This window comes from Bombus fervidus, chromosome 7, assembly GCF_041682495.2.
Source record: "Bombus fervidus isolate BK054 chromosome 7, iyBomFerv1, whole genome shotgun sequence".
NCBI lineage: Eukaryota > Metazoa > Arthropoda > Insecta > Hymenoptera > Apidae > Bombus > Bombus fervidus.
In genome coordinates, this window is record NC_091523.1 from 2077831 (window position 1) to 2091897 (window position 14067).

Sequence of the window (14067 nt, forward strand, 5' to 3'; positions counted from 1 at the left end):
TCGATCTACCGCGGAGATCATTTCGCGATTGCTCTTGGCGAACAAAGAGAACAGGAAATCTACGTGTGTACTTACGATTTCAGACAGGAATGTTCGTTCTAAAGCGAAAGAGAGTCGATCAGATATAAAAGTAATGTTCCCCTTATGCTCGTTTCTAGGTTTTAAGACAGATGTTTAAATGACGAAAGAGTGCCAATTAGTCAGAGGATTTTTATTTGAGTTACTTAGAAACCACTTTGGTCAATTCCAAAGCGATAATTTTTAAAAGCATTATTATTTAGATTTGGAATTTACAATTAATTATGCTATTTCTTTTTTACGATAATTAAATTTACAAAAGTAAGTTGTTCGTTTTCTGAGAACTGAACATTAAATTTTCAAGCTTACAAAAAGTGGAGTCATTTAACATCATGAGATTATATAAAGGGTTAAGGATATGTTTTATGTCTAACTTCTCGATGGTGTTTTACTTACGTGAGCAAGTTTTAGACTCTCAATTGCTATGCTTCAATAATCTTTACGAACGTCACGTTTTATTCTAACGACTGAGTGTGTATTTTCAAACTAGTGGATTTTATCGAGTCGTTTTAACGACTGAAAAGATTCGATCTTAGTCAATCAGTTAATCGATAGGCAGCCGATGGGATTAAGACAGATACGCGCCATGTTCCCGTTATATGCGTCCTTCATCAACTCTTCTCTCTTTTTTTTTTTTTTTTTATTATCTTCTTCCACTCTTTTTCATCGTAGTGTTTGTAATAGAATTCGTTTTATGGCTTATAAATCGAACACATTTACGATCGAGCGGATCTTTTTACGAGATTATTGTTCGTGATTCGACACCGTTTTGCAAAGGAATTCCTAAACGATAGTCTTTTAAATGCATCTCGCGATATATCATCGTTGTGACGGAGTAACGATGTTAATGAACGATACCTAAGAGCAATGTCGCGGTTTGATGGGCTGCATACTCTACGAACATCGTAAAGCAATAGACCGATAATTTATTAGATGATTCCGCTTACGCGTATAAATGACAAATTATTATAAACTGTCGACGAACTGTCTGTTTTGTCAAAGATAACGCGACTGACGATATTGTGTCTTTAGTCGATGTTCAGCTTTCTCTGTGCAAATAGTATTATTGTTGCTAAAGAAATCAGAATTGCTTCAGGAATTCCTTTATCCTTTATCGTAGAATAGATTTTTTGTATTTCTGTCGATAAAAACTTCAGCTCGACTTCAAAACCTAATATGTAATTCCAATATAAACGATGAAAATGGGCAAAAAGATGTCTGGATTGAGAAAAGCGTGGCGAGAACGATGAGTTGGAACGAAATCGGCTGGCTGCAGACTCGATTCCGCAAGAATGGTGGTTGTATTAGAAGCGACTCGCGCAATTCGACTCTAATCGCGTGGTCGAAGACGTGATTGTAATAACAAATCTCGAGCAAGCCACGCCTATTTACCATTATCATTCGCTGGACTATGGATAAGAAACGAAATAGCAATGATCGGATCCAGACGGTCGTGATTGCGATCGTAACGTCCAATCCAGCGACACGCAATTGGCAACGTGATTTTCTGGTAATCAGTGCTCGCATTTATTTCTGCTTTTCCCGTTTAAATTGTTTCCCGTTTGCTCGTTCACTGGTCTTGCGCTAACTCGATCGATCACTCGCGAGTAGAAACGTTTACGAAAAAAAATTAGCGCTTTGAAGTAGCAATCTAAAACGTGAATCGAGAAAAATGTGTGAAAGTTCAATGTGGCAACAGATTTTATTATTCGATTTCTTTCACTGTAGAAATTTGAATATGAATTATTGAACAAAAGCAGTATTATCTTTTAAAAAGTAATCGAATTCTGCGATGTCTGGTTATCTTATCTGATATTATACTTACGTGTGTGTATATGTATAAATGATATATTATAGAACGTGTCGATCGATGTTTAAGAGAAAAGATGATATTTGATTATTCTATGATTTTTAGTACTTCGCTATCTATTATTAACTTTACATTATGTTGGAAGTCGTTAAACGTTCGATAGAATATTGATATAAATTAATTAGTATTTTCTATGCTTTTTCAATAGTGTGCTTTTAAACGACGCAAAAATATGATTAATGGTATCCCGTTTTTCTTCTCTGCCCAAATACATGTACGCACTTATGCGAATATAGTTTTTCTGATGTTTTTTCTAGCGATCAATAAAATGTGTGTTAATTAAGTACCTATTAAAAAATGGAAATTGTATTTGTCAGTGAAAAAAAAAAAACAGATACAACTAAAGAGGTTCTCGTCACACCAGTTTTTTTCTCTAATATATGCGTGATATACTTTAGTACCTGATTCTATGAGTACCATAATGATAGATAGTCTTACCTATTGGATAGAGTAGAAAAAAAGATTACGCAGACACAAGAAGAATTAATTTGTAACACTGGAAAAGTACACTCGTGATTTCTCTTCAATCTCATTACCCTGTTCTCATCAAATCCTCTTATATCCTCTAGAACTCTCTCGATTATCTTAGCTTAAATTGTTTAATTATATTTCTCATACGTTTATTTCGCCTTGTAGTGTCATGTTACATGTTGTTTATAACTGAATACTAAACTGAAAAAACAGATGAAAAAAGAATTTATTTACAGATATATGTATATATACGACAGATATACATTAAGCAAGTTTCCGCCACTATTCGCAGCGGAAATTATACCGATCTAAATACTTGTTAATTTATCACGTATCAAGTTCTTCCTACGTCGTAAACATAAAAAACTATTTAATGAAATGATACTGATATCGCATGCATACATATGTATAAGGAGTTTTAATCTGCACAGAGTATTATCTACCAAATTTGCATATACAATACTATACATTATTAATAAATCATATATACAATAATACTGCTACTACTATTATTAAATATATAAGTAGTAATTATATTAATAAATCAACTTCGTTACACGCGTGAAGAAAAATGTCTGATCAGAGGGTGTAATTCTGTGGATAGAACACTTCGTGGCGAGAACCTCTGAATTCTTCTAATGACGAAAATCGGAGACATCATAATAATTCCTAACCAGTTATCTGTTACGACCTGTTTGAAAAGTGTGTATCTAAAATGTGTCGCAAAAAGTAAGCGATGAGAGGTATACTCGTCAAACACAAAGTATATGTAGCTGTTATAATATACAATTAGGTTGTAATGAAATGACTGTTTTATTTCGTAATATTATCACTGCAATTTACTACAATTACTACATTGCAATTTAAACAGCAAATTGTAATTACTTTTTACTCATGACGAGTATACTCGTCAAAAACAGCTAACTGGTTGAAGTTAAATATAGGTAGAAATAACTAAACTCTCGTGAAACTATTAATAAATTTTGTTGGTTTCTGGATTAAAGTTAGATGGAAGAAACACAGAACGAATGTAAATTGTCTTCGAGCGAGCTGATTTTTCACATGTCCCGAAAACATAAGGAGAGTAGATCAAGCGAGTGGAGTCTATGTAAACGACGGGAACGCTGGCGAGAAAATCGAGCGGAGATAAGCGGATACAGGTAGGCCGGGGCGACAGGGACGTCGTGCCATTTGTACAGCAATATATTATCCAAGCCAGTATTATGTCGTATCGTACAGGTTGGATGGCCTTTACCATCAGGGACATTGTGCGGATCCCATACGTGGCCACATATTGTGCGACACGGCCGCCGCTATCTGCATCCGGCAGAGACACCCTTACAAGAGACGTGAAAATATGCTCAAAGATTTCTCCGGGGAACGTCAATGCATCTCACACCCGAAAGACGTATTCACCGTTATCGAGTAATCCTTCTCTAATCTGAAAAATGTATCGCGCCGCGCTGTGCCGTTCGACGATCGCGTTCGGCACGCGAATACACATTAACTCGAATAGGGTAAGCTGTCGAGTCTATTGCTATTCTGTTTGGATCTTTTTATCGTTCCTGAATGGATTCGTGATAGGATACTAGGGAGTTAATAGTACGCCTGTTGATTTGACGTTGTTGTAATTAAGCTTAGATATTGAGATCAGAAAAGGAAAAAAAAAAAGAAAAGGATTGACGCAGGAGGGTAAAATGACGTGCATCTCAGTTTCTCTTTATGAGAAATAGGATACAAATTTTGTAATGGGAAGAATCAAAATTAGGGCTGATTGAGATTAAATTTTCTAACGAAATGCGAAATAAACTGAAATTAAAAATATTACATTCTAAAATGTACCTTGGAATTTGTGATCTCCTTATATCGTCTCTTTACGATAAATAAAATCGTGACAATACGTGGTTTGTTTTTTTAAACTATTAAATTCTAATTATGTGCCTGATTCGTGCAATTGAGAACCTCATAAAATATGAAATTGATGAGTTTGACTTCTGAGCGGTTCAATTATATCATCGAGTTCCAATTAAAAATATTTTATCGGCAATTAAACAGATTTATGATAATCATAACGGCAGATAACTGACTACAGAATTGTCGTCGAAAGTTGAAATTACAACAAATTGCGACAGAATATTGAACCACGCGTAAGCAAAACTCTTGTAAATTTCGAATTTCGTCCTTTTCGTTTTTTGCTTCAAATTTCCAAGTACTTTACACGCTCGTATATCTCGTTTATAGAGCACGCCCCGGTCTATTTTTATTCAGGTAACACATTGTAAATCACGAGAAACGCGCAGCGTTCCACTTTCATAGAAGTGTTCGAACGCGTCGCGCTCGTTCTCCTCGAAATTCCCCCGCTTACGTCACGATATATCGAGCAGCGTTCTTGTAACACGGCCGACGTATCTCCCCTTGTATCCTGACACGGAGAATGCGTCGAACGAGTTCGTTAACCATTCTCCTTTTTGCTTGTTCCCCACACGGTCGCCTCTTTCTTCCCTATTGGACACGGATCCACGCTGTTTTCGGCAGTGATCTCATAATTACGTACGTGGGTGGCTTTCTCGCATCGATTTTTGCTTCTTCGGCACTCTGTGCTCGTTCAATAACTTCTACATGAACAACTTCGTTATCGAACAATTTCAAAATAATTACAATGTTGAGATAAAAACTTCTTTACACGAAAGTTTTTATTGTATCATGCCTGATTAGATAACTGTTATCAAGAAAGTCACTATCGATAATTAATAGAATCAGTGGACGAGACAATTTTTTAATCATTTATCATAAAAGGATTTTTAAAAGCTGAATTAAAGAATATCGAACAATTTTCTATTTGTTTGATTTTCAAATGTTATTACGCTCTGTACATAGAGACAAACAAGTCTCTATCACATATCATCCCATAAATTCGTCAATACTTGCCTACGATACGAATTTTTCTCAGAAATGGAATTATATCACAGCCACTTAGCGTAGAGTTTCATGCGTAATTAGAATCACTTAGACGATTTAACATGAAAAAGGAAAAAAGAAACTTATAGGAAACGAAATCACAGCAGCATCCGTCGAGGCTGGACAGGTGCGCGAAATGTGCAAGGAGGAAGAGGAAAAAAGAGCTGATCTGTCTTCGCATGCGGAGGGACCAGCCTCCTTTGGAAACTGCGATTCCAAGGTCCGTTGTTGCCAGTTACTATTCATCTGACCCGAATATTTTTACTCGTTAAAGCCTGATATCGATCCTCGCGATAACAAGGGCGCGTATCTCAGAAACGAGGATTGTCTTGCGAATACGTGATGAAAATATAAAGGGAATGGATTAAAATCACGTTTAATACGAAAGGTGAGAAATATTTTAGCACAATACTATGTGAAATGTTTTAATTTATTTTTTATAAGAACTATAATGCTACGAGTTTATTAAAACAACGGAAAAGTGGTTAATTGAATGTTGGTATGATTTTAAAAAAATTTTATATCGAATAATTCGGCATATTTATTGTCACTCAACAATATCGCGGTGTAATCGACGAGACATGATTTTAAAAGGTATTAAGTACTTTCATTTACTCTGGCATGATCATTTTCTTGAGAAGGAACATTCATAATTATAATACTATGATTGGAGGCAACAATAAATACAACAATGATATTTCTGGCAAATTGGTATTTATAACGTAATCGTTAGCAATAGTCGCGTAATTCACGACCGATTACAGTTCAGTTATTCCACTATAAATCCGCAGTCGAAGCTGTTAGCTTCGTTTCGTTTGTTGGTTTTTGCACGAATATTAAGTCGCGGAATGGAACATGAGGTAACAGAACAACGTATGCTCTAAGCAAGTTTATTGCAGTTTAAATTATATACCGCCGCTAACTGTTCCAGCAAAACATTCTTTCTTAATGAGCGTCTTATTTCACGTTCGCCGTTGCTCATATTTGGGTTAACATATGGAGGAATGTTCCCCTGTATACGATCCTGTCACAGGATGCCGACATTTTTTTCTATATTTCTGCACGCGCATGCTATTCATAAAAATATCGGACATCAACGATAATACGATCTCCTAATCGTTACAAGGGAACAAAATGAAAATCGCGATGTTAATTGAGCTTTATGCTGCATTCTAACGGCATCAAAGTTAATAGAAGTTCGAGTTCCAAAGTTTACGGGCTTTCTTCGGAGCTTCAAATTATTTTGAAAATGAGATCAATATCAATCAATCGATGCGTCTTTTGCGATCACATCATATTTTGAGAGAAGATAGAAATACATCTAGAAGGAGAAAAGATCCAATCTACTAAATTGAACTATTTGTGGGAATTTCAATTACGACGAGCAGCATCATAACACTGATTAATAGAAACTAGAAGTTCCCTTTAAAAGACTTCACTTGCAACCGACATATCGCGATCATTGGCACAAGTTCGAGAGAGTATCGTTACGTTTACTATATCGTCAGTTTTTGTGGCGTAAAACAATCCCTACTCACGTCCGATCTTCGATTCATCGAACACGCGCTAAAAGCATTCAGACGTATCCTGAAGAGACGAAGAAACGTTCGAATCGCCCATAGCTCTACTTACAAGATGCTAATTGGAAGAATGGCAAGAGAACGAGGATAGTCGTGGAGGAAGATAGAGAAAGCAAGGGTGTACGAGGGGGAGAGAAGGTGAGACCGGTCCGGCGCAATTTACCAGTCGATCGAACGGTCGCGAGCGGTCAGAGGAACGCATTCGCCGAGGTATCGCACAAGCTAAAGAGTTGGTGGCGATTTAAAGCCAGTGACCAAGGAATAAGCTTCGAGGTGTCGACGTCTACTGTCACAGCAACGCCACGCGTTCGCGCAAACAGTCGACACGCAACGCGAAACCGAGCTTATGACTCGCGTGAATGACTATGAACGGCGGTGATATCGTCCGCCGCACACCGCATGAACCGACTGATAGCGAGAGTAATGGCGCGAAAATTAACGAAACTGACAGCGAGGAAGACGGACCTTGCTATTCCGAGATCCGTTGATGGAAAATATCGAAGCATGTGTGAAGCAATCGCGAGTGTGTCGCTCCTATTTAACTCTTCCACCCGTTTATTATCGCTTATTATAGAGAAAGATATGCAAGAATACCGGAGACAGAGTAAAACAAGCATGAAGATAGCGTACAGGCTAGCGTGCTCCTCCGAGGAAGGACCAAGTTGATCGAATGGAATCGTGCATGAATAAGATAGAAGCAGGATGAAAGGGAGTGGATCGGGAAAAAGATAGAGGGAAAAGGATATCGAGTACGCGTGCACGAGGCAAAGACTCGGACTGGTAAATAGTAGAACAAAGCTGGTTCTCGATGTTTTCCGACTAGGGAATAGGATAAATATCGTACATATCTATCTTGATACGATGTCTTGAGAGCATGAGACGGTAGCAACGGTCGGCGAGACAAAGAGGCGACGAGCAGTTCTCGGTCGTGGTTGAACGGAGACAAGTTGCTGCGCTGCTTGTCGAGGTGGGGAATCATCGACAACAACGGTGGACAGTCATGGCGAGGAAGAGAAGCTCTGAGGAAGCTCGTGGAAGAGAAGGGGAGACCGTGTGTTCGCTCAGAGAGGACAGCTGGTATCGACGGCGACGGCGTTCTCTCGTGAAGGTGATACCGATGGCATCGGCCGTGGTAGCGTGGTCGGCGTTGCGTCGGTGGTGGTGGCCGAGGATGCTGGTTATGGTGGTGGTGGTGGTGGTGGACGAGAGGACGCGGAGGTAGTGGTGGTGGTCCAGCGGGCATATCGTGCGGGCCCGACACTTGCTCTCGACAAGAGCAGGAGAGAGATTTGCCCCCTCCTGCCGCGGGCGGCGCCACTCGAGGAGATCCTTTCCTCTTTTCGCCTCTAGGCCATTCTCGAGAGGCGCGCGCGGCAACGCGGTGTCGCACGATCGGTTCTCGTCGACCTTCGATTGAATACGCGGGCTTCTACGTGTTTCTACCAGGCTTTTCGCGCATCGACTTTTCCAAAATTGCGACACGTTGCACGACGATCCGGAGTCCGCAGGTTATCTTCTCGACCGTTCCCTCTTGGTCTCGTGCGGCTGTCTTCGTGCTACCGTGACCGCCCTCTCCGCCCCCACGTGACACTGGCGGCCACGTGACTCAAATCGAAACCGCGGATCTTCGTCGTGGGACGTCAACATCCGTCGCACGACGCCCGAGGGATTCGCCGTTCCTCTCAACGCACTCTCGTCCAAGGATGTTTCGACATGGATATTGATCGGTTGCGTTACATCTGCGGACCGGTTCACGTTGTTTCCGATGTGGATCGTATCGGCCATCGATAAAGAAAACGCGTGTGTTACTTGTTGCTACATTGTGTCTGCGGAGCCAGGGAATTTCAGGCTATCACGGCAGACGCTAACAAACCCATCGAAGGACAATAAATTTGATCGGTGATTAGCTAGAAATATGAATGAATGGAAACGATGATTGGTGATCGTGTTATGGAACGAGGTGATAGATACAGCATCATCGACATCAACTTGTTACCAGTGATAATTTTAGAAATCAATACGTAAACTGTCACTTAATCGAATATATTTACAGAAAAGAATTTAACACTTTTGATCAATTAAAACATAAATTATGAACATGCGCGATTTGTGGTGCACAAGGTTTCGAGCATCGAAATCAGAAGTCGTGATGCCGACAGGAAGAGTGCGGGTATCGATCGGTGCAATCCTATTACCGGTAGCGGTCCGCGACTCGATTCCACGGTGAAATCGGGCCAAGCAGGCTAAGTTGAATGTTAGAACAGTAGTAAGCAAGGAACGTACGTCACGAGCTTGACTCGCCACGTGACTGTTCGCAACTGGCTACGTTTTTACGTCTTTTCAGGACTTTTGCGCTCGGCACTCGCGGAACCGCCTCCTTCTTCCAAATGATCTAATCGCGTCGACTCGTTGCGAGTGCATTCGTTCTGTCACTTTCGTGCGTCATACTATAGCTTTTGCTTATATCACGCAGTCATGAACATCGATCAACGCGAGTTCGCTCGTATTTTCGAGCGACGATACGATGTCGATCGCCTCGTTTAATGCGAATCACACCGAACGAAGATATAGTTACGCGGTGACGACCGTGTTATTAAACTGCACGAAGAGGTCGCCCGCAAGAATTCAGGTTTCTACGTCATTGATCAGCGAAACCGGTGGAAAGTCGGAGACTTTAATGCCCGCAGAGACGCGCGCCGCGGGATCGTTTTACGTCTGGTTTTAAAGTTGCGTGTTCCACGCACACGTGAAGCGATTTCGTTCCAGTCGCTTATTGACTGAAAGTCGATCGTTTCGTTGACGAATCTTACTACCTCCGGTAAATTTGGGTTCAGAATATATTTAAACACAAGCCAAAAGAGTGTAAACTTTATAATCGACTTAATGAAACCACAAACCGAGCTTCGATCAAGCTGTAAAGAAACATAATTCGTGCGTATCACTTCACAATAAGACACTCGAACGAGGATTTTTAATGAATTCCAAATAATCCATCTCCGCGATCATCGAATCGAAATCTTTAAACACCTGTTCACAATCGGAATTCGCGAAGTTTCTCGTTTCGTAAACAAGTACTCGTCGGCAGGTATTCCTGCTCGATTCAGCGACCGATCATCCAGAGGAAAAAGAGGGTCAGGCTGGTTTGGAAAATTGGATGTGCTCCGGCCGGGGTCCTGTTTAGCGGTGAGCGGCACCGTTATCGGGGACAGGCGATTTATCAGCCCATTGTCTTGGGGCGGGGTGAACGCGAACTCGATTATCGGGCTTCGCCACGAATGTACGAATCGTACTGGGATCGTCAAATCTGGTGGCTTTAACAAACATAAACGCGGATGTATGCACGAAGAGGAAACAAGCTCGTATAGAAGAAAGTGATTAATGAGAGGAAGTCTCAACGAGTATAACTCTGATAGAATGTCAACGAAGCGATGTTCATAGGAGAAGATCGATTTGAATGGAAAGTGATTAATAGACCTGGAATCGTGTCGCAGATTGAAACCGTGGGAGGAAACTCTCGATCATCGATGACAATCTAATTACAGTTTCCTTTTAAGAGTGTTTAATAGCAGCGCTGTCTATTAAAATAATTTTATAAATCATCATTGAAAAAAAAAAAAACATCCTGGTCAGATGTATCTATTTAATCGTTAAAACAAATCGTCGAACAAACGATCACGTGAATAGAAAAGGGAATTGGACACCGAAGGAAGACTCTATGAACGTGCATCCGTACTCACTGGATGAGTGGAGGTGCCTCGTTGCCACCTCTTGGCAACCGACGCAAATTGTCCCGTCGAAGACGAGACCCGACTGTCCGCGAATTCTGGTGATCGTGACCGAGGAAGCATCTGTGCCGGGAAAAGTGGCTCATCATGTCCGTACTGGAGGCTGGTGAAGCCGACAGGTCGACGATGTCACCGCTGGACGAAGTCGTGTCCCCGACGAGCGTCGAGTCGGAACTGATGGTTACCGACATGTTGGACGAGCACGAGACCACGCTGAACGAACATAGAGACGGCAAGCGTAAGAGAGACACAGACGGCGAGGAGCTTACACCCAGGAAATTGCCCTCACTCACCAGGAACAACAACGACGTGGGCTTTGTCCTCGAGGAGAGCGCCGACGACGATCTCCACGAGGACAGGGATGATGTAAGTTTCTTCCTTTCTTTCCGTTTCATCTTTCTTTTTTACACTAGGGAGCGATTTTATTTATTTTGCGATAAACAGCTGAGTTTGAAGAACATTGGCGGTGTTGATTAATATCATTGATTACATTTCCTGATTCACATTATTCGATTCGACATTGAATAGAGCTAATGGATAGGATAAAATTCAAAAAGAGTGTTTATATAGTAAATACTTTCTGAATGAAAATTCTTTAATTAATTTTTAAATGCATTGTTCATAAATCATAAAGTATATACAATTTTGAATACTTCAAACTATTTATGAAAGGTGAAAACCGAGACGCGGAGCTTTTCCTTTCAAAACCACGATGATTTCCATGATTTCCGACAAAAAGGAATCGAAACGAACATCGATAGCACTTAATAACATGTGGAAGCATTGATTACGTGACGTTATTTCTCCCTGTTCGCACAGACATTTCGACTCGACGCGAAAAATGAATATATCGGATGCCATATCACGAAACTTGAGAATACATAGACCGGTGGTATGTGGCAGCGTTTCAGTGACATTTATCCTCTTTTAAACCGTACTCCATAACCCTGTTCGACGGACGGCTCTCAAACTACATTGCGTAGAAACTAAATTCTCACGTGGCAAGTGAAAGACCAGCTGTCGGTTGAAGTGTCCGCCTACGCATGGTTATACCTGCTCCACTGTCGTGAGAGTATTCAACTCTGACATACGGCAACAAATCAGGTGTCCGGATTCAGGACTATCATAAAACGAAGCTATTAGCGCGTCATCTTTACAGTCCAGGAAGCTCGATGCACGACCGCTCCTTATTTAGCTAAAGCGCCCTTTCCTTCATTCGAGTCGGAGACTGTCCTGTTTCTGAAGTGTTTCTCGAATCGAAATTTTACGTTTTACGTCTTTAGAAATATTTAAAGATAGTGGTTTTGTATGATTTATTGGGGATAACTGGGAACATGGAAAAGTACTTTCAAGTTAGAAATTTTGTTTGATTGAAATCCCTTTCCCTTGGCTCCATCCGTTCCATGAAACGATCGTTGAGTAGATATCTTTTCATTAAAAATGTTATGTTTGAGATCATTGGAAATATATAATGTACGGTTTATTGAAGGTAATTGACAATATAAAACAAATTCTAATATTACGAAGTTTTCTTTTATCTTTTTAATTTCACTAATGATAGTAACTGCGATAAACATTTTTGGAGCCTGAGTAATTTCATCCATGCAATTTTGTACTAATGATAGAAAAGCAGTAAATTATAATAGCCGTTCTTCTAATCTAGGAAGGCTTTTCTGCAACTTGTTCTAAACATATTGGGTTATTTAAAAATGATAGCTTGTTAGTACAAATTATCTCATACCGCAATATGGGATGTAACTCAAAGCAGTTATCAGACTTCTTCTAGCGCATAACGAAGCGCGTATAATCGTTTATTACGTCATACTGTAACGTTATAATTGCTATCGTAAAGACGACGCACACATTGCTTTAAAGTATTCATCAAGTGGCGTATAGCGGAAATATCTAGAAACGGGACATTAAAAACAACATTCGTACGTTTATTGCATCGACGTCTCGGTGAACAATATCTCCCATCATCTTCAAACGAAGAAAGAAAGAATGTCGAAAAATGTAGCCAACAATCGTTGGACGAAGCAGAGCAGTAAATCTTGACTTCTCTAAAATTATTATTTTATCTCATGCTGCTTTTCAACGGACATCATACTTGCTAAATTTCACGCTCGTCATAAAATCCTCCATTACCCGTCTAAACGATCCACGAATACCATTCGCACGTCCTTGATTGATTCTTTCTTTATACTGATCTTTAGTTTCTTTTTAGGTAGTCCCTAATTTGTTGAATTTTGAATTAAAAAACTGCTGAAATACAAAAGGTCGCGATAAGTGATGAATACCATAAGTATTCGCAATTCTTTCTGAATGTCATCATCGACTCTTCCCCCTTTCTTTATCTTATTTTCATTTTATTTCTAGTTTGTTAAAATTAATTTTATACATAGGGAAATGCTTATTTTACTTTTAATTTACAGAAATACGTTGATGAACGTTAAAACATTTCTTGACACTGTAACAAGTTAAAATTACAGAAGGCAACAAAATTGATTTATTCTCACTTTCTTAATTTTTATTATCGTTATCATGGATAATACTTTATTCAAATCCTTATCTCGGTCTTTCGATCTCGGTATAAACGATCTAATTATCAGAAAATTTATCTCGAGATAGGGATCGCGCACGAGATAAGTGATCGACGGTGCTCCTCCTCTGTGATTGGGCATCGCGATCGTTCGAGGAAGCGATGCCTCTGACCACTCTCGAAAACGGGGACAGAGGCCAGTGAGACGTGCTCACGCGTAGGCAGGATTGTCGTAAGATACAAGCCCATGTGCGAGGTCACGAAACGGGTTTCAGGAAAAATCTACGCGGGACCCTGAGATGTAACCACGCTATCCTATAACTACAGTCCTGCCACTGTTCGATGCAGCGATCCGACGCTATTAGAAGTTCCATTAACCGCTTTTCGTGCCGATACCTGTCCACGTAAGAAAATTTTCTCCCGTGAATGGTTTCTCTTGTAGCAGGTGTACTGTAGGATTCAGTAGGATTGTTAAATTAGGAAAGCCAGCTATGTTTTAGACGAAATTGATGTATGAATTAGTTTGATTGAGATTACGGGACTCTTGGATCAATTGAACTGAATGGTAGTAGCTTTTTATATAGATGAAATTGAAATTTTAGAACGATTTCCTTAATTTGTTCGAGAAAATTCATCAGATTAATTTCATCCAATTGGAGGAAATTAATAATTGTACTATGTATGATAATCAGATTTGAAACATGACAGGCCATGTTTTCATATTAGTTAGCTAATACTAGATGGTATTACTACTTAAAGCAAAATTATATCTCAAATATGAAACAT

The 14067-nt window shown here is 39.9% G+C and overlaps 1 protein-coding gene and 1 long non-coding RNA gene across 7 annotated transcripts in view; one reads left to right on the top strand and one right to left on the bottom strand.

Moving 5' to 3' along the window:
• Tfap-2 (transcription factor AP-2) overlaps nt 1-14067 on the top strand; it is a 197300-nt gene that overhangs the window by 107166 nt on the left and 76067 nt on the right. Inside the window, exon 1 of one of the 6 annotated variants that reach the window (XM_072007418.1) lies at nt 7972-11108. The exons of 4 other annotated variants lie outside the window; for them this stretch is intronic. In XM_072007418.1, coding sequence (XP_071863519.1) covers nt 10830-11108 — 279 coding nt within the window. In that variant the 5' untranslated portion in view covers nt 7972-10829. Of the gene's footprint in view, nt 1-7971; nt 11109-14067 lie in introns of those variants that run through there. One more of the 6 variants, XM_072007417.1, reaches the window with a different exon arrangement.
• LOC139989270 (uncharacterized) overlaps nt 1-14067 on the bottom strand; it is an 85491-nt gene that overhangs the window by 23373 nt on the left and 48051 nt on the right. The window lies entirely within an intron of this gene.